At 46.2% G+C, this 21483-nt stretch overlaps 1 protein-coding gene across 1 annotated transcript; it reads right to left on the bottom strand.

Moving 5' to 3' along the window:
• Nucleotides 1–11267: 11267 nt before the first annotated feature.
• LOC147692997 (uncharacterized) lies at nucleotides 11268–14215 on the bottom strand. The gene is given in 2 exon segments (XM_086939569.1): nucleotides 11268–14086; nucleotides 14089–14215. Coding segments are annotated over 2 exon segments (2946 nt in total).
• Between the last annotated feature and the right edge of the window lie 7268 nt (nucleotides 14216–21483).

The following is a 21483-nucleotide window of genomic DNA, read 5'->3' as shown; positions in this document are numbered from 1 at the left end:
TCTATATACATCTATATACAATAAATATCTTACGTACTATTTACCCGTAATCCAATTATAATATTAACTGGTAATAGATAACCGGATAACAATAAGGGCCCAAATGGTACATGCCTAACAAAATTTTCTGATGCCCAACTGTGTTTGCAATTACCACATAAACCCATGCCGTTGTTACGAACACATTAATAAACAAGTGAAAATTAAAAAAACAGTTCTTACTGAAATTGAAATTGTAAGGTACAGCTAAACACACCTAATGAGGATCCAACGCAGAAACTAATAAAATGGCTAATCAAAGTATGTATTTAAACATTATCTTTTTGACTAGTTACATTTCGTAGGTGACACCTAGAAGACTCAGAAGATGACATAGGATGTGGGTGCGCTGAGCAACAGCATACAACTCTGTGATGGGAGGTATGAATGCAGGCTAAGGGGATGGACAGGACTATAGACATGTGTAAAAGTCCTCCGTGGAATTCAGACCATTAGGGCTTTTGCTGTCCATCTCCAAGATGTATCTAGTCTCAAGAGCCCTTAAGATACCTTCTCGGTTACCTCCCCTCCTGAGCGGACCTATAGCATCAATAGCATAGTATCTAAGGAGACCACTGTTGTTATTGTGGAACTCCTTGAAATGCCTAGCTACAGGGTATGTGGCATCATTCGTGTTGATTGCTCGAATGTGCTGGAGCACCCGTTTGTGGACCTGCAATATATATATATGTATATATATATATATATATGTGTGTGTGTGTGTGTATTTTTTTTATTCTATGATGAGAGCAACCCAGAGCTCTTGTAACACAGGTTTGCGTTAAGTCTCTGCATGTTGAATCCAGTGTTCTGAAATAGTTCAAAGTTTGTTTTCTTCCAACACAAGCTTATCAAATGAAAGCAAGAATCCAAGCTCAATGTCTAGGCTGCAGCAGTGTTGTCGCACAATTACATATCAAAAAGGACGTTAAATACAAGCAAAGGTATACCCAAAAGATCTAAGATGATTTAGTAAAGACACAAACTCTAGGTAAGGAGCATGGTGTGTGTATTGTTTCTCCCGTGGCATCTTGCCACAGAATGCTGTAACAGCTGAACACCAACCATCAGACCCTGTCAACATTCTAAAACAGTGTGTGAGTCCCTCGTGCTCTCCAGTACAAGAGGAAGGAAATGAAAGCAGGGCATTGGAAAGACAACAAGGAAATGAACATACAGACAATGCAAAATCCACTTTACAGCTATAATACATATACAATCTGGCTGTAAGTCAACACTACAACTTCTCTCTTCCTTAAGAGGAAATTAGTGCAACCAGTAGTCCTTGAAAGTGAGAGGCATTACCATATTATCTAAAGACCTCATCCTCAACCCCCATTGAGATTGGCACATGTCATCAACAGAATCGCTAGAACAATTATGAAACAATGTCAGTGGTGTGGTGACAGAGTAGTAGCACCAAAGGCAGGAGATGGTGAAGCTTCCCTGAAATTGGCCCCTGCAGGCAGCCAGACAGTGGTCCCTGAGGGTTTGTTGGATGTTTGGTGATCAGGTGTAACCTTAACAGCACATAACACATTACACCACCCGCTATTGCTGAGCATAATGGCTGAACAGGAAGCCCTGATCACCTTTGTGGGTTTCCCAAACTTGTCACCACTGAATTGGTTGTATTCATGACTAATCCTTACAAAATCACCAACAGATATTTTACTAGGAATAGAAGATTTTCTTATATCATAATAAATAGTGCTTAGTCTTATTATGGTACCTTTCAATAAGTGGTAATATCAATGCGTACCCCTTGAATATCTCCTCTCCTTTTCCTGTACCAATGGGGCTAGAGCTTAGTGGATGCAAGTCTTCTTCTCAGTAATTCATACGGGGTTCTGCCTGTGACGACCATTATGTGGTGTAGTACGACAAGCTCAGAGGTGGGTTCTTAATCTTAACGCCTTCTGGACAGGTACGTTACGTTTTAGGGACAGTTGTATTGTCTCCTTGATAATGGAGTTGGCCCGCTCAACTTGGTTCTTAATTTTGGGATGATACAAACATGCTTAGTGAGTTAATCCTGTGAGCTAAGACATTTGGACATATCTACAGAAATCAATTGGGAACCATTATCCTTTATTAATTCTAAGGCAAATCCTTCCTTGGGAAAAAACTTGGTTTAGTAATTCAAGACCATTGCCAGTTGTGGGAGAGTCATAAAATGCAATCTAAATCAATTTGCCATAGTAATCTTCTAAAACAACAGCATCATGTCTGGTTTCATGGAACTTATTCATGGGTCCTATTAAATCCACCTTTACCTTTTGACGATGCCCCTTAGGGAGTGGAAGAGATGACAGTGGACTAACATGTTTTTAATGTTTTGTTTGCTTCTCTACACACATTTGATTCTTGAACAAATATTTCTACTTGAATGTCCAAGGGTGGCAACCAATAATACATGCTCAGTTTTATTTTTTTATTAATCATACCAAGATGCACTTCATAAGCGAAAGCAATGAGGAGTCTCAAATGAATGGGGAGCACCAGCACATCATTTCTCAGAAAAAAATCACCTTTAATTGACAGCTCCTCTTTTACCTACCAATAAAGTTTAAGGTTTACATCTAACCCCTTTTTCCGGGCCCAACCTTTCACAATGAATGTAAATACTTCAGAATACTCTGAATCTTCAGTAATTACGGCCATCCATCCAGCCTTACTTAAAGAATTTCCACACAAAAAAAGCTCATCCAACAAGTACGCAAAAGCCATGTCATCATTAGTGTCACTCTCTTCGTCTTCAGCGGAAGCAATCTCACATGGCAATCGAGACAGTCAACTGGTACATTGGCTTTACCAGGAATATGCTCAATGTCGAAAACATACTTATGCACTTTGCACACTAGTTGATAATGCAAGGTGATACTTTTGTCAACACCATGCTTAGTCAAGATACTAGAGGTTTGTGGCTGTTTAATTAGAAATGGCTCTCCTCACAAAAAACTTCTAAACTTGTCAACAGCCCACACAGACGCCAACAACTCTCGCTGAATGGCAGAATATTTTATTTCCACTTGTGAGAAGTGACGGTGATGAGGTGATCCTCATCCTGACCAATCAGGCTAAGGATGACTCCCATGCCAACTTGACTTGACTTGCATTCTTAGTCACCACTGAAAGCAGGGGCTCATTGAATGTCTTCAGGGATAATACCCTTTTCAACTCCTTCTTCAACATGCACACACTGTCAGAGCACTTCTTGTCCAACACAAAGTCAGTGTCTCTTTTGTCAAGGTGTCACAGGAAACAGTTTGTTCATTATCCTTTGGAAAACTGCTGAGGTCGAATTAAGGCCAAAGAGCATTCAGCGGAATCTGTTAGCTCCACTGGAGGTAATTAACGAAGTGAGGTCACAGAAATCCTCATGGAATTAAACTTCTTTTACATTTGGATAATGAAATGTTGCGTACTTTCTGCTTTATTGGCATTGCTTGGTCCTTCAGTTTGGTGTGATGTAGGAATTGCTTCAGCAGACCTAACTTTCCTGTGGAAACTGTTTAGTAGTCTTGCAAGACATCACTCAAGTTGACATCAGAAATACTGAAGACATATAGGGCCACATGTAGGTAATCCAAATTTACCGATTCTAAAATACCGAATTTTACCGATTCGGTATTTTACAATCGGTAAATGCTATGGGCTAGATGTAGGTAATTCCCATTTACAGACTCTTAAATACCGAATTTTACCGATTCGGTATTTAAGAGTCTGTAAATGGGAAGGGGGCAGATTTAGGTAATTTTAAAATCTGAATTACCGAATCTGTAAAATTCGGTATTTACCGATTCTGTAAATACAGAATCGGTATTTCCCATTGATTCCTATGGGCTTTGAAGCCCATAGGAATCAATGGGAAATACCGATTCTGTAAATACAGAATCGGTAAATACTGAATCCTGCAAGGGTGCAGGGGGTGTCACTTTGACACCCTCTAGCACCCCAAGTACAGGTTTGTGTGCAATGTGGCACACATACATGCCCTAAGGGCATTTCTGTGTGTCACATTGCACAGGTGTGCATGCACAGATGTACATGCACAGCTGAATTCGGTATTTTACCACACAATAGGATTGTGTGGTAAAATACCGAATCTGAAATGCCTGAGGCATTCAAAGATGTGCTACCTACATGTGCTTTTACAGAATCGGTATTTTTACCGAGTCTGTATTTACCGATTCGGTAATTTTACCGAATCTGTAAATACAGATTCGGTAAAATACCGATTCTGTAAAGCATGCTCCTACATTAGAAAACCCTAATACCGGTCGGAAACGGCCGAAATCGGCCATTTCCGACCGGTATTAGGGCTCCTACATCGGGCCCTCTGTATTTCCCATAGATTCCTATGGGCTTCAAGGTCCATAGGAATCAATGGGAAATACCGATTACCGAATCTTACAGATTCGGTAATTGAAAAAGTAAAATTACCTACATCTGCCTACTTCCAATTTACCTACTCTTAAATACCGAATCGGTATGATTTGATATTTAAGAGTAGGTAAATCGGAATTACCTACATCTGGCCCCTGGTGTGATACAACTTGCTTTCAATTGGCTTTTACAAGTTAAGTTGTTGTACTCTTCTATGGATATGATGGTTATCCGTGACCCGGTGTCCACCAGGATAGTGTTATCATGTTGATTCACATTTGTGGTATATTTTGGTTGGTCATGGGTATTGCACTTATCAGGCACGACAACAATAAAAACAAACGATTCAGAAAAGGGGGTGGTGATGCACTGGGACAGGAACAGACTAATTTGCATGTAGCCAGGTTCTGAGCTGGGATGGTGCAGTGAGCTAAAAAACGGTGATGGATCAAGCCCTGATCTTTGGACTGGGTAAAAGTGGTCTGCTTAATTCAGACACTCTGTTCATCACCAACCCCTCACCACCCCCTTTTCTGAATCAACAATAAAAACAAAGTCATCCAAGTACTCCTCAAAATCGATGCCGTCATCATTCTTTTTCACCGTAAATACTTTTTGGTGATGATAACTGGTATGACAAACCTTGGCAAAGTGGTCTTTCTGCCCTCAATTGCGGCACTCCTTTCCTTGTGAGCGACAGTGTTTGAAAGATGTCATGGCTACCAGAACCACAACTGTAACATTCACTATGGTTCAGTTCTTCTTGTCTGCGACTACTGAATCTGTTACTTGTCATGGTATTTGTTAGGTGTGGGCTGTGCATTTGAGCACCCAAGTTTCACTTCATTATCCTTACCTTTGAGCTTCTTCAGCAGTTTCCCACCCTTCTCAGAATATTCACATCTTTTGATAGTACGAATTACGTTATCAAGACTTGGATTCTTGTGGCATACCTGTAATGTAATAAAACTTGTGGTGTTCCATGATGATACTGATGCTAGTATTGAAGTATTCCTCCATCATCCTCTAGGCCTCTATATAAGGCTTTTCTACTGGAGACATGTTGTCAAACAAACGCCTACCATCAGCACCCAAACAGTTATAGAGTTGAGCATGCACAATACTGTATTCCATCCATGGCCATCAAATGCATCTTAAAACTCCTGATCCATTGGCTTTGTTCCCTTGGAGTAAGGGAACATTAAAAAAAGTGGCAGGCATTGCCGCTGCATTCATTACCCAAGGCAATGGGAAGATTGCATATAAGCTTGCAGTCAAATAAGTATGTGCCTTGAATGAGAATTGAGGGAGAGGGAAGGTTGGCACAATAAGGTATCATGGATTGCTGGAGAAAACCTGTAATTTGGCACAATGGTTGAAATTCCAGCAGAATTCAAACAGGTGGCAAAGGTGCACTGCAACTGTTATGGTCATGGGGATTATAATGTTAAATTAGTGTGGGTGGTTTTATTTACTTTGGAATATGCCCCCAGGGCCTATATGAGTAATGTGGGAGGCGATGCTAATAAGGAGGCTCCCCCTGGGGCATGGTTGAGGAACACAGCGGTAATGTCAGTGGAGAGGCATTGCTGCAATAGAGACGTTGCCTGTGGTGTGGGTATAGGAGGTTGCAGCCTCGATGGGAAAGCCCCACGGTGGGGCAGACCTGCACATGAGCGCAGAAACAAGCAGAGTCTGAGTTGGCACTGCCGGGAGGCAAAATAGCAGGGAGAGCCTAACAAACTCAGGGGCTTATTTACAAGCCCCTTGCGCAGCGTAGCCCCACTGCTTTCTCGTAGTGCGAGAAGCCGAAACATAAAATGGTGTAAATATCACTTAATATTTCTGCTTTTCGCACTACTAAAAAACAGAAGAAGGGTTTGATTGGGGCGGGTGGGTGGGCGGGTCTGCTGGAGTCCAAAGGAGGAGTGGCTAGCCCAATGTTGTGGGCACTGACTGTTTGGTCGGCCCCAGGGCCGACCAAACCAGGCATGTACACTTTCCCTTTTCTCCATGTAGGAGAAAAAAAGCCTTCCCATAGACGCCTGGGTGGTTGGCGTCCCAGCCAATCACAATGCTGCCATTGCAGCGTTGTGATTGGCTTAGGGGAGGGGAGGGAGGCTGCCTGCGGCTGTTTCCTGCAAGGACAATGCGACTCGTGACGGACCGCCTGAGGTTCATTTTTATTTTTTATTTAAAATTAACACCGCCGCGCGACCCCCGACTTCCCACCCGCGAATCATGCCAGCCACGACTGCCCTAGCGCCTCCGGTGCGTCCCTTTTAATATGAGAAAAAGTGATGTACCGGTGGTGCAACGGGCTTGTAAATAAGCCCCTCAGTGCTTTAAATAGGCCGGTACTCACCGGTACTGAGTACCAGCACTTTTCAGAGTTCTCCCTTTGAGTACAGGGACTTCTCTATGTGTCAAGAGGGCACCGCTACTCCTAGTCGCATGCTGAAGTCAGGCTCTGCGGTATGGGCGCATGACAGTTAATGGCCAGTATATTCCAGAGGCAGGTTGCTCCTGCAGCCTTACACTCTGACAGCGCGACAGGAATAAGGAGATGTGTCTTGACTTGTAGTCATAGGATGACCAGATTCTCAAAACAAAAAACGGGGACAGGTCATAGACATAGAAGTAGGACTATGGTTTGCAGTAACCATAGACATAAAAGTAGGACTGTTTGACAGCTGTCATAGACATAGAAAAAGGACTGCAATGACAGCTCCCTCCACAGACCGAGATGAAGCATTACAGACAACAAATCCGAGGTCTTTTATTGGCACCCCTCTCCTTTACGCAGCAGCATTAGTACTTTTTATTACATTTACACTTTTAAGGACTATAGCATATATTTGCCAAAAATCAATAAAACATCACAGGCTAGCAAACACCAGATTTACTAGCTTTATCAATGCTCGTTTCTATAGCTGCGCGTCAGCACCACGTAAAGTACAACTCACTAATGTTCCTTAGTTGCTCATGACAGAAAAGCATGGGAGGTAAACTGCGGATTGCTAAATTGCCAAAGGGCAGCCATGGACCAATGTAAGAAAAACACTTCTCTCCAGGTATTACTGCCTTAGGATCTTAAGGGTCGCAAAGGCTGGCCGACCACACAGTCCTCCCACATTTGCGTGGTCACTGCTGGGATGTCATGTTACCTTACTGGGGTGTATATATAGTGCACTCTAACCATTGGTATCATCTCATAGCGCAATAGTGTGAAGATCTGAGCAAAAAGCTAGAGCAGCGCTGCTCGCCTCTTCCACAGGTATTAATACTGCTCCTTTAAGTCCTTTCCAGCTAAACAGTTTGCCGTGATCTGAAAGGTCAGTCAAAAGGTCAAGTCATAGCTTTGATATGGAGAACACAGGATTTCTGTTCTGATCTTGGAACTGGTAGAAATGAATGGTTGGAGCTTGAGAAGGACGTTGTGGACGTCATCACCACATGTGTTATCGGACACTCATCCTAACATTCATAAATACTTTAAAGTTTCTGTTTCATGTACTTCTAGGTGGGACATCTGGGGGAGCAGCAAACACACAGCTTCAACAGATCACAGTAGTTCAGAAAGTTCATAAACTGGGTTTGCACCTTAATATCACTATTTCCTCCTCTAGCGAAGATTCACTTTTGATGATATGCAATTGTTCAAATATGGCTGGCACGATGACGTAGGTTGCGCTGCGTGTAAAAAGAGAAGGGAAATCCAGAGAGAAAATGTCTCTCTTCAAAGGATTTCCCTTCCTGCTACAGCGCGCACCTCAGTGATGACACACGCCGTAAACAGTGCAAAGAGAGTATGCAAGTGCATGCTCAACCGGAAAAATGAAAAACAGGGACATTTCTGTGTTTAACCAGGACACTGTTTGAAAACAGGGACATTTGAGTCACTTGGGGAAAGGTGTCGGGACACTTCTCCAAAAACGGGGACCGTCCGGGAAAACGGGGACGTCTGGTCACCCTACTTGTAGAGCTCCCAATACTGGAAGTGTCACGCTGTTATAAAAACAGCCATTAAAGCAAAAGAAGCATGCTTTCACGTAAAACTTCTGCTTTTCATGTAAAAAGCTTGAATGCCCTCCGACGAAGTTCACACCATATAAAACAACAAAGTGTCGTATCGTTGTAATAACTACAGACAAGTATAGATGTGTTCATACAGGAGCTTTATTAAGTGCCTCCTTCCTTGTCCCTGTCCCTACTCTAACTAACCCCATTCTGTCCACACTCCTCCTCGTCCCTTCCACCCCAGCTCGCTCCACCCACCCAACTACTAGACCGCTGACCACATAACATCTCCCCTTTTCTTAATAAAACAAACAGAACAGTGCGCTAACTCATATCTCCTCAATGAGTCTCTGTGGTCGCTGGATGTTTGGCGAGGTCGCATCGCCATGGCTCCAGTATTCTTCTCAATCAGGGGTTCACTCAGCTGACCCTTACTCTCTAGGTCAACTTGGTCCGACGCTTCCGGAATGCGTATTTCAGTCACATTCATCAAAGGTCCCTTCATGTCTCGAGGACATTTCTTAAAGTGCAACACATTCCTGGTAACTCGCCGTTGATCAGATTCCGCAGTTAGCATGGTGCCCTTATGTTGGGTAACCAGCAAAGGTTCATCTCGGAATCGACAGTCAGTTTTTCTTTGTTGGTCTTGCTTGACAAGTACGTAATCACCTTCATGCAAGGATGGTGATCCTGCTCTCCTTTTGGCATCGGCATATGATTTCATCTTGTCTTTGTTGCATTTATCAGTCACCATTATTTCTAGATGGCTGCGGATTGGTGACACTGCTCGCAAGGCCCCTTCCCAGGTCGGGATGCGATTTCTCATGGGGCGCCCCAGCATCAGCGTTGCAGGGCACTTTCCGGTGGTTGAATGGGGGGTTGTCCTGTAGGCTCTGAGAACCTCATTGAGAGCCACTTGCAGGTCCTTCTTTTCGGCCGTGGCTTGCTGGAATGTCTTTTTGATCATGGCCATGAATCTTTCGATGGTGCCATTCGCCTGTGGCCAAAGAGGTGTAACTTTTCTGTGATTGAAATCCAGGTGTTTCGCAAACGCATTGAACTCGTGCCCATTGAACGGGGGTCCATTGTCCGTTTTCACCTCTCTGGGGACACCCCATGTTGCAAACACTTCATCTAGCACTTTGAGAGTGCTAGAGGCACTTGTGGATGGCACAAATTGCGTGATGGGAAATTGTGAGTATTCATCGATTATGGCTACCACATATTTGCTAGAAGGTAGTGGTCCATAGAAATCCATGGTGAGTTCTTGCCATACTCCGCTGGGTAGGGTGGTCATTTGCAATGGGGCCGGTGGATCACCTTTGTTGGTCAGCTGGCACAGATGACAATCCTTCAGAGTGTCGAGGAGGGGAAACCACACGTGTTCCCTGAGGGCTCGCTTTGTCGATACTACTCCTCGGTGGCCTTCATGGGCAAGGTTTATGACGCCTTGCCGTAATTGACCAGGGACCACAATCCGTTGACCACGTAGTATTATTCCATCTGTGGTAACAGACAGTTCATCACAGACGTGTCGGAATGCTTGCATCTCCTGCTTGACAGCTGGATCATTGTCTTCTTCTTGAGGATCATGTCTCCACCGGTTGGTTTGAATCCTACGGAGTACTTTCTGCAAGATAACGTCTTGCGCAGTGACTTCTTGGATGACTTCCATGGGAATGGCAGGTGGCAGTGCTTGGTCGGCCACTGTCAGGATTATGGGCACTGTTCAGGGCGCTAGGTCAAAATCATTAGCAAAGCCAATTCGGAACAAGAAGGTACCAGCAGTTCCACGAGGAAAGAAAAGATTCCTGGTGTCCAGGCTAATGTGGAAACTATGTTTACAGGCATTATGTAATCCACAGCAGCATGGCAGCCTGAAGTTCCGTGATCGTTGTCCAGCGCCAGCAGTCTAGTGTCTGGGAGCTCGCGCTGGTGATTCAGCTGAGGGGTTGATTTGAACTTCAGAATGACGCACTTCAACTGAACTCGCACCGCGACGGGTGCGTTACTTGTGAAGTCCGCCGTTTTTTAGACATTCGTTTCTTGTCAAGCCCTTTCTGCTGACGGAGTTTCCAACAGCCATCAGGATATTTACAGTCAAATCGCATGCGCTACGTGGGAGCACCAACAGCTGCTGAGAAGAGTCCAGTAAGACGTTTTCAAAGCCAGTTTTTAGGCACAGGATTCTAGTGCCATCTTCAGGTACTTTAGAGAAAGACAGTTTTTGTTAAAGACTTGTGTAGTTAATTCTTCCGAAGGAACATTCTATATAAAGGTTTTTGGTCGCTGTCAAGAATACTGACATTTACACCAGAGCTTGGCGTCGCATATCTGTTTCATCATTCCTCTGAGCATCAGTTTAATTACGGGACTTTCATTTTCCACAGTTGAAGTTTAACTAGGAACTGTCAAAACTTCCTGGTGATTAAGGTGGCAGCTACATATAGATTTGGTGAGTAGGGGTTCAGGTACATCACTCAAATTAGTGGCAGTGAGACTACATAAAACGCCATAGTGATTTAAAGCTAATATATATATATATACATATGTTTTTCAGACACAGTACAGTCAGAACTATAGTAGCAGTAAGCCACTCAACATATAAGAGAGAAGCAAACAGCCAGGTCTTCCAGGTAACCATAGTAATTGTAGGATTGTAGTTCTTTAAAATTGTTAAGAGTTTTACAGAGAAGATTAAGTGCATGTTTTACTGCAGGTGCCAGTGTTAATCAACTACGTTGGCCGAAGACCAGAGAAGAATATTCTTCAACCAGGCTGTCTCTCTTTTTCTGTCCACTTCCCCTTTCCCTGCTACTTCAGAGGTGGCTTAGTGGTTTCTGGCCGTCACTGAGGTGGTGGGGCATTGGGAGAATCGTCGGCTTCGATGGACTTGGAGTGAGCCTTCTGACAGCCACGAAGTGGATGTACTCCTCGGCAAATGAAGGGTTGGAGTCCGATGGTGCATGAGGATGTCGGGACATGTAGTCAGCCGGGTTCTCCGCCTTCCCGGGTTTGTGGACAATTGTAAAAGTATATTCCTGAAGTCTCAGGCCCCACCTCTCAATCCTAGGAGGCATTTTGGATCTGGGGTTGCCGTAGATGGTGACTAGCGCCTGATGATCGGTGATCAAAGTAAAGTGCTTGCCGTAGATAAAAACATGAAAATGTTCACATGCCCAAACCACCGCAAGACTCTCTTTCTCAGGTTGCGAGTATGCCCTTTCAGGATCGGACAAACTGCGACTGACATAGGCAACAATGCGTCTCTGGTCAGAGTCATTGTCATATCGTGCTGAGATCGCCCCCAACCCCACAGGACTGGTATCCACAGTGATTTCAGTCTTCCGTCTAGGATTGAAGTACGAGAGGTTGTCAGCAGACTCTACTGCACGCTTGATCTCTTTGAACGCTTGATCACACTGGGGTGTCCAGTCAAACGGTTGGCCTTGTTTGGTGAGGGTGCGAAGAGGATGGCTGATGGTCGCATAGTCTCTGATGTAACGGTCACAGTAACTGGCCATCCCCAGGAACGATCTCAGTTCGCTGACATCCTGAGGGCTCTTGGTTTTGTTCAAAGTCGCTATCTTGTCCGGATCAGGTTTCATCCCTGCGCCCGAGAAAATATGGCCAAAGAATTTTAAAGTGGACTGGTGGAACTCGCACTTATCTTTGTTTAATGTCAGGTACGCATCTAGCAGGGCATGGCAGACGCCATCAAGTGCTATGTCGTGTTCACGGACATCGGAGCCATACACAAGGATGTCGTCGCTGTAATTTAGAGTGTTAGGGATATGTTGGATGATTTGCCGAATTGCCTCTTGAAAAATTTCCGCGGCTGATGAGACACCAAAACTCAGTCTCTTGTATCTGAAGAGTCCTAAGTGGGTTGCAAGTGTTGTAATGTAGCGGGACTTGACATCCAACTTCAACTGGTGATAGCCTTTATTTAAATCCAGCTTCGAGAACACCCTCGCCCCGTTCAAAGCAGAGATCATGTCGCTTAGATGCGGCCCAGGATGGCGTTCCCTTTCTATTGCAGTATTGGGTAATCGCATGTCAACACACAGTCTCACCTTGCTAGTGGTGCCTTTCTTCGGTACGATGACCACTGGCGATACCCATGGGGTTGGGCCATCCGTCCGTTCAATGATGTCTGCTGACAGGAGAACATGAAGTTCATCCTGAACAGCTTTTTGGAGATGGAATGGTACACGTCGAGGGTGCTGTGCCACAGGCCTGATCTGTTCATTGATGTGTAGATGTATTTGGCATCCCTTCATTTTCCCTAGTCCTTGAAACAGTCTGGGAAACTTGCTGACAATGTCCTGGTCATCACTGACCTTAAAGAGAATTTCAACAAGGCGGAGACGCTCTGCAGTTGGTAGGCTGAGTAGACAGTCAGCCTCTGGGCTTTTGATGACATGTATGACCGCCGGTATGGTGATGGTGTCATGTTTGAGTGTTATTGGGAATTTTCCCAAGCATTGAAGTGGCTTCTTGGACATCCAAGTGAAAACTCGGACTGGTGCATAAGCTAGAGGAGGCTTGGGGCTCATCCTCTCATATTCTGTGACTGGGATATAGTTCAGCAAAGCCCCGCTATCCAGCACAAATTTAGTGTCATGATTCCCTACTTTTATATCCAAGCGTGGATATTTCTTGAGTTGGTCGGGATCTGCGATCATGTTCACGTATTCAACTGTATATTCAAAATCTCTGGATGATGATCTGGAGTCTCGAGACGGTGACCTACGCTCCCATCGAGATCTGCGCGATTCTCGGCTGGAGTGTGACGAGCCTGAGGATACTGTAGTCTTTCCGTGAACAGCTCTTATGTGATGTTTTCTGGTGTCGGAACGAGACGACCTCGTTGTTTCACTTCGTCTCTCTTTGGGGTAGTCCCCACACATCGCTTCGAAATGGCTCGTCCGCCCACATTTCCTACATCTCTGACCCACGGCAGGGCAGGCATCTACATGAGGATAGTCATATCCACACCTGTAGCATCTTTTCATCCTTTCTGGTCTCCTTTCCCTCCGTCCAGGTTCTCGCCTCCTGTGCTCTGGATGTCTTTGATGAGACGACGGTTGTGGTCTCCATTGCTTGTCTTTCGAGCTTCTTCGACTGCTGCCTTTGGCTTGGATGCGACGCGCTTGTTCATGGCTCACATTGTGCCCGGTTTCAATGTTGGTGGCATGTTCCTCGGCCTGATCATAGACGCGAGTCATTTCTTCAATGTCGTCTAGTTCATGGGGTTTTCTTAACAGCCGCCTCCTCAGGGTTTCTGAGTGACACCCATCTATGATTTGTGACTTTATGGCGGCATCTGTTGAAAAGGTGTCAAATTCACAGTGTCTCGATAGTCGCCGCAATCGGGTGATGAACACGCTCAGCGCCTCGTCCTTTCCTTGGCGCGCTTGATGAAACGCATGACGTTCATAGTCCACATTTGTTTTATGGAGGAATTTTTTGTTCAGCGCCTCATGTACTTTGTCATAGGTCCCAGCATCTGCTGGGGGAAGATCTTTGATAATTTTGCTTATCTCTCGACCTGCCAGGTTGCGGAGGGCGATCAATTTTTCTTTATCAACAGTTACTTTGGATCCCTCAATGTAGTCTTCGAAATCTTCGAGCCGCTCTGCCACTTGGGGCCCATGCTCCCTCCTGTAGTCAGTGTTAGAGGTTCTGGGGCCCGCAGGTGCGACACTCCTGCAATGATGGGCTTGACTTCGTTTTGCTGTGGGGATGTCTCTGGGGTCACCATCTTGGTGACGCGTGTTTCCCGCCTTTTCTGACTCTGATTGGCCTGTCGCCGCTTGTTCGCAGTTGCCTTGGTTGGTTAATTACAGTCGTTTTTTTTTCAATGTCTATTCAACCTTGCTCGTGCTTGTTTATTCTTGGTTACTCGTGTTGCCTCACGCTTGCTACGTTTCTTTGTAGCTCGTGCGTGTCGTTTCTCACTAGCCAATCTCTACGCCTGACCTTAAGATGGCCGCCCCACAATGACCAAGGGGTCTGTCCTTAAGGCTGCCTGACCCCAAGATGGGCGCCGTTGCTAGCTGCACATGAGATTCTCTTTCTATTTATTCAGACCACAGCTGTTTCAGTCGGGACTCACCGGCCGTCGATTTCATGAAGGGGCAACACTTCTCTTGGCCTCCACACTCTGTGTCTCTGCGGCTGCGCTCAGGTAAGGTTGGGGTGGGCTCCCACCTTGCTTCTTGGTGTCTCGCGCTCACTCGGCGTCCCCTCGTCAACCCTCACGCATTGGGAGTGAGCTTGCGAGGTCGCGCACCACTCAAGCTCCGCTTGCACCACGCTTGCTGGCAGGGGTCCGTCGGTCTTCCGTGAGCGACGCTGGCCGTCGGGACAATTCCGGATGACTTTGGGTGGCAGGCAGGGTCGGAGTGGGCTCCCGACTTCTGCTCTTTCAATGCGTGCCGACTTACACGCATCAGGCGTGAGTCGCGGTTTTGGCGCGAAGGGTCTCCTTCGCTCGAGCGTGTCAGCGCTCATTGTTTCGGCCCCTCTTTACTCCCTCACAGTCGCCGGACTGGGGAACAGGGTCACCTGCTGCTGGCCTCTCACTTCAGGCGGCAGCTCCGCTTTTCACAGCAGCGTTCTTCTTTGTGGACGCTGCTCGGGACAGGGCGCTCCTGCAGGGTTCTGTGGGCAGTGGGAATGCTTATCCCACCCTCGTCGCCAGTTGTCGTATCGTTGTAATGACTACAGACAAGTATAGATGTGTTCATACAGGAGCTTTATTAAGTGCCTCCTTCCTTGTCCCTGTCCCTACTCTAACTAACCCCATCCTGTCCACACTCCTCCTCTTCCCTTCCACCCCAGCTGGCTCCACCCACCCAACTACTAGACCGCTGACTACATAACACAAAGAATACCAATTTCGCCCTGCAACTCAGAGCTGAACTTGGCCAAAGGGCACTAGGGAACTTTACACTGAAGAAGAAAATGCTGATATTGTATGGGCCTGCCTCAAAGACACGCCCGATCCAGACCCATCTTAATCACTTTAGTGAGTAGCTGCACTTCTATTTTTCTATTTGAAGCACCAGAGAAACTCATCAAAGCAGAGAGAAAAAGCATTGCAAGCAGGGCTGGAATGGCCGTCTAGGAAGCTGTAAGGGTGTGGGCAGTGGGCCAGTTTTGGAGTGGTGGGGGCCAGTTTTGCAGCAGTGTTGCAATATCGGCCCCCAGTAACAAAAGCAGAAGTACTGGGGGCTGGGTTGGTTTAAGCAGCAGTGCTTCACACTTGCACCCTCGCCACCCGGGGGCGGATTGAAAAAATGTCCAGGGTGAATGGTGTTCTCAGTCTAGCCCTGATGGCAGATAAAATTGTGTCCCATTCACCAAAAGCTCCTGTAGTAACGACAGGCAATAGGTAAAGAACATAACGTGTTTATTGTAGCTCACATTGTATTTCGCCACAGAATGCCGTAACAGGTGAACACAAACCATCAGACCCTGTTAACATTCTAAAACTGCGCTTGAGGCCCTTGCACGAGCAGACTCACAATGGAGGAAAGTAAAGGGGCGAATAGGTAAGACAACAATGAAATGCACATACAGTAAATGTACATTCCAGTACATGACTACAATACATTTACCCTATGACTCTAAGTCAGCTCTACAAATGTCCACCTGCATTTCCAAATAATGTGAGAGTTCAAGTATTCTTGGGAAATGTAGTTCCCTTGACCAGTACCATTGCTCAGTGTGTTCTCCACAAACGTGAAGCCTTTCACCAGGAAGCACTGGCATTTAATGACCACCACTAGCTTATATTTCCTTGTAATTTACTCAGTGCGAGGGGATTTGGGATGTTACACCATCATGCATGGTGAGCCCTGTCTGGTAAGCCACACATTCTAACACAAAGAATGGTGATGTATGTTACTGGTCCTGTATCTATGTACGTCTAATGACCTTGCGCCTACAGCTTGCGACTTCATCGGTGTTCCATCTCTGGGTGATCTATGTTGAGCCAGTCTGGCGCTTTGGTCTATACTTAGGGCTCAGCATGAGAATATCACTGTTCCTATGGAGTTTTACTATGTAGATTTGTAACCTGTGTTGATGATGTTTGTGTTTTGTGAATAAATTATGGCTTCTGTTTCTGCATGCCTCCAGTTCTCTTTCATCATGCAAATATAATCTGGGCCCCATCCAGAGGTCAGAAGATATGCGGCTCCCACCTAAAAAGGACAAATAACCCCTCTGCCAATCTTGCAGTTCCCATGCCAAATTTTATAGGTGGGATAACTGCAGGCTTTCCACTGATGAAGCCACTGCTGTTTCTGTCAGGGAAAACCCTAGACATGGAGATCCGTCTGAAACTGAGCCGCTGTTTCTCTCAGAGAAAACCCTAGACATGGAGGCCCGTCTGACGCTGAGCCTCACGTTCGCAGAGACCGTCAGCCTTTCCTTGTTAGTGTGGGGGGACCATCCATGATTTTCCCTGCCAAGATTCACCATATCAGGTTACCTAGTGTCAGCGTGTTAATCTGTCTTTTTATGCATATCAAAGCGCGCCAACGGCTAGGACTGGGAGGGGTGTAGACCCTATAATGACTTTGGTGCTACCTGACTGGACCTGTCACGATTGCATTTAAGATCAAGTTCAATAATCAACACTGACATCCTTTACAAAGAATGATACACAGGGGTAATAGTTTTGAAGGTTTATATAAGTAATTATTAGGAAAAATATATGAAATTTACCATCAATATATCTAGCAGCAAAGCTCCCTGACCACCTACGATTTGCTACACACTATTCTTCCTTCCTCAAAGATCTAAAAACGTTTTTGTTCAAACAGGCCTTCTCCTTGTAACTTGTCCCTCCTTCCTCTGCGCCGGCTCTCTCCGCCCTCAATTGCTGGACCTACCACTACAGCGCCAAGAAACCGTAGGGTGAACGCTGCGCTTTACAAATGTTTTAAATTCAAATTCAAATTCAATTCATACAATTCATAACCACAAAGAACTCAGTAAGGTTCTATTTAAAATCGGATATAGGTTCACCTTCTAAGGGTGGGAAGTAGCTGGTTCCGGGGTACAGATAAACGTATATCCTTTTAGAGGATCTTAGAGAATGACCTTCATACATTTCTACACAAGTACATGGTTCTCAGGACTTTACCAATGAGAAACAGGCTAGAGGAAACATTTTTACTAAAGAACACATTTGAGTATTCTCTTCCAGTAAAATTGCATTAAGTTTATGCAAGCATGCCAAGTGATTCAATGTACATTGATAACCTGATACAGTTTGAGTGTCCTTCCTATGGTGCTGGGAGAAGTCTCTGGGAACGCTCTGTATTTATTAGTGTAAACTTGCAATTCTTTATTTATAACAAGAAACATTACTTGTCATCACGTGGTATATTACAACAGTGATTCAAGACTGAGGACAGTATAAACACAGTTTGTGTTAGTATAAGCCCAGTTTCCAAACCATTTAAAGCAAGAAAAGGGAAACAGCTCTCACACTGGTCCTCATCAAAGACTCCCTGGTCACCTCCAACCTACTGGGATCAAGAGCCTAGCCCTGAAGTGGCTCACTTCATTTTTGGAGGAAAGAAGCCAAGAGGTTTGGATGCCCCCTTTTTCTTCCAAGGTACGTGAGGTCATGGTTGGAGTGCCTCAGGTCTTTGCACTTAGCCCTACTTTGTACAATGTTTATCTCACACCCTTAACTGTGTTAGCGGAGACTTTAGGAGCTAAGGTAATCTTCTATGCTGATGATACTCAGCTATTCTTCTCCTGTAGGAAGGGAAAAGAGCTTGCTGGGGAAGTAATTAAAAATTGCCTCTCTAATATGTACCATTGGTTGTCTATCAACCAATTAAAATGTCATTCGGATAAAAACGAGTTTGTTTTATTGGGCGCAACATCGTCATATTCATGGAGGACCTTCTAGCCCAATGATGCCCCCCTCCCTGGCCTCCAAAATGGAACCCTAAAAAATGTTGGAATCAAGTTTGACAGTGCTCTTTCTTTTCAGCCACAGGTCCAGTCACTGGATGGCTCCTGTTTCAGTCTGTTTAGAACCCTGAAAAAAATCCTTCCCCTCCTGTCAAATGATTTAAAGAGAATGGTCATCCAAACATTAATAACCTCCAGGTTGGACTACAGGAACTCATTCTACCTGGGTCTCCCAGAGTACCTTCTTGGCAGACTTCAGGTGGAGCGGAATTCGGCTGCCTGTATCCTCATTTAACCCCCTGAGAAGACACATGTCCTTGCATTTGAAAGCTCTTTTTGCTGGCTTCCCATAAAAAAGGATTGTTTTTTAAATTCTTGGTCATTGTCCACAAAGCTCTTCATGTCTTGTGAGACAGTTAATCAAGAGAGAGGATTCATGACTATGTCCCTCCCAGAAACCTTAGTTCCTCCTCCAAGCGACTGACTAGAGTTCCCAAGATTCGTTAGGCCAGAACTGGCGGCAGGTCTTTTTCTTATTTCGGACTGGTCTCGAGGAATAAGCTCCCAGGCCAATCGGCCTGGGCACGCTAATAAAAAGTGGCCCACATTTGCATATTGCCTTTCCACAAAACAATGCTTTGGCGAGCAGAGGCATGTTTTATTAACTTCACCTTGATTTAAAAAAATGCACGGATTTATTCACACTGGTGAAACACACCTGAATACAAGTGAGGCCATTTCTGTTCAGGCCCCCGTGCCCTGCGCAATCTGCATACATTTATGGGCTGACCCAGCCAGACAAAGGGAGTAACTCCTCTGCACCTTTGGTAAAAGAAAGGTAATGGAGGCCCATCTGCCTCCATAAAGGCCACTCCGGCACCCACTGAATGCTGGGCATCCTACCACAGACACTGCACAAATCGGCACCCCCAGGCTGCCCAAAAAGCAGCCCACAGCTGGAACTCGGATACCGGCCCCTCGGCCATTGCCCGATTGCCCGCCTTACCAATCCGACCCTGGGTAGTGGCGACACTGTCATTACCTGCTATCTAATTCAGATCAATTCATATGATGTAACTCCCTGTGATGTCATTACTTGCTAACTATTCAGATCACATCATATGACTATTATTTATTGTGTTGTCATTATGGTGGTAATTGCCAGATTTGGAAACAGAAAAACACTACCTCTTTTGGTCTAAATGTCAGCGAGTATGTAATAAGTAAGCATCTCTAATTATACCTGTTCTGTGTAAGACTCAAGCTTGTGAACATATTTTCATCACACGAATTACAAAATGATTGACGTTGCCAAAGCTATTTGTTTTTAGGTCTCGGCTAGCCGCGCGGAAGCGCGTCTCCGCCGAGATCTTTTGTTAGCGAGTGTGCTTCCCAGGAGACAGTTCCAGCCGCGCGCATCCTTGGAGCCGATTTGAAACGGGAACGCGCGCTGTGGCCAGGCGCTGTCTCCTGGGAAGCTCAAGCACCACACACGCATGCGCATACACACACACAAGCGCCCATGCACGCACGCACATACATACATACAGAGACACCCCCCTGACACATACACACACACGCGCACACACACAAGTGCACCGAGGCCCCCCTCCCTCCCTGCCCCGCCGTCACCGTCGCACACATACATACACACACGAGCATACACGCACACACACAAGTGCACCAAGCCCCCTCAGCCTTTTGGAGCTTACCTGGCCAATGTCGGGGACTCTGCTCTCAGCACGCGGCGCCCAACCTCCTGCTGGCGCGGCCCCGGGGCTCCACACCGCTCAGAGGAGCCCCGGGCGCGAGACGCATTTGACTCCGCCTGCCTCCTTTTCCGGTCTGGACGTGACCCCGCCCCCGTCACAGGCGACCGTGCCTGACTTCCGGGGCGGCCGCGGCGGGATTCCGGGGGCATTTAGGATGCTCTCTCAGCTTGCACTGGGCACAATCCTTAGTTACTGCAGTCAAAATAATGCTCATGAGTCACGTCTTTGGTAACCCCTCTCTCCCTTTGAGTAATTCTCCAGCAGCGATTTCTGCACCCGAGGCCATCGCCTGTGACTGCCTCTCCATCTCCTGACACCCCATCCATCTCTGCTCTCCCCTCGTGCACCCTTCTAATTCTCAGGTCTGCTTCTTTTGAAATCATCCTTTATTGTAGCTAAAACTGAACATACACCACCGGCTGCTCTTGCATCTATGGTGCATACTTTTAATTTATCCTGCTGTATTTATGTATTCGGAGACTCTCCTTGCTGCATGACGCTCTCTAGCGCCTCTTCCCGGTGGTCGTTCGTGGCAAGAATGTTAAATAACTAAATACAAGTAAATACATAATGCTTCTAACGTGCACTTATTGTCATGTCGCAGAATTATACCCAACATCAGCCTTGTTCACGCTGTGGGTGGCTGGTCACAGTCAGGTTTAGTGAGACGTGGTGAACATCAACTGTTCGAGGTTCAGGCCGGTGGTGCACAGGTAGCTTGGGGACAAGCGTGCACCGGAAGCCGAGGGTGACGTGCACCTCAGATAGTGAGGCTCGGTGATGGACATGCTGCTGACTTAGGTTCAGGCCGGTGGTGCACGAGCAGCTAGGGGACAGGCGTGCACCGGAAACCACGGGTGAGGTCACGTGCACCTTCCGCAGGCGTGGCTCGTTGAAGGAATCTACTGACTTTAGCGCTGCGCGAGGACGCCAGGCCAGCTTTGGCGAAGTCCATGAACTCGCAGCCGTGAGTTGGAAGGTCACGGGGCGGAACCTCACACCCACTGCGAAAGGGGCTTGGGGAGGGTCGGGTGAGGAGGGGAGAGTGCTGAGTGCAGAGTAGTGAGTGCAGAGTAGTGAGGGGAGAGTAGTGAGTGCAGAGTAGTGAATGCAGAGTAGTGAGTGCTGAGTGCAGAGTAGTGAGTGCAGAGTAGTGAGTGCAGAGTAGTGAGTAGTGAGTGCAGAGTAGTGAGTGCAGAGTAGTGAGTGCAGAGTAGTGAGTGCAGAGTGGTGAGTAGTGAGTGCAGAGTGGTGAGTGCAGAGTAGTGAGTGCAGAGTGGTGAGTGCAGAGTGGTGAGTGCAGAGTAGTGAGTGC

Source organism: Lissotriton vulgaris, chromosome 9, assembly GCF_964263255.1.
Source record: "Lissotriton vulgaris chromosome 9, aLisVul1.2, whole genome shotgun sequence".
In the NCBI taxonomy this organism is placed as follows: domain Eukaryota; kingdom Metazoa; phylum Chordata; class Amphibia; order Caudata; family Salamandridae; genus Lissotriton; species Lissotriton vulgaris.
Note: the sequence above shows the minus strand (reverse complement) of the source record. Positions and strands in the feature narration are given on the sequence as shown.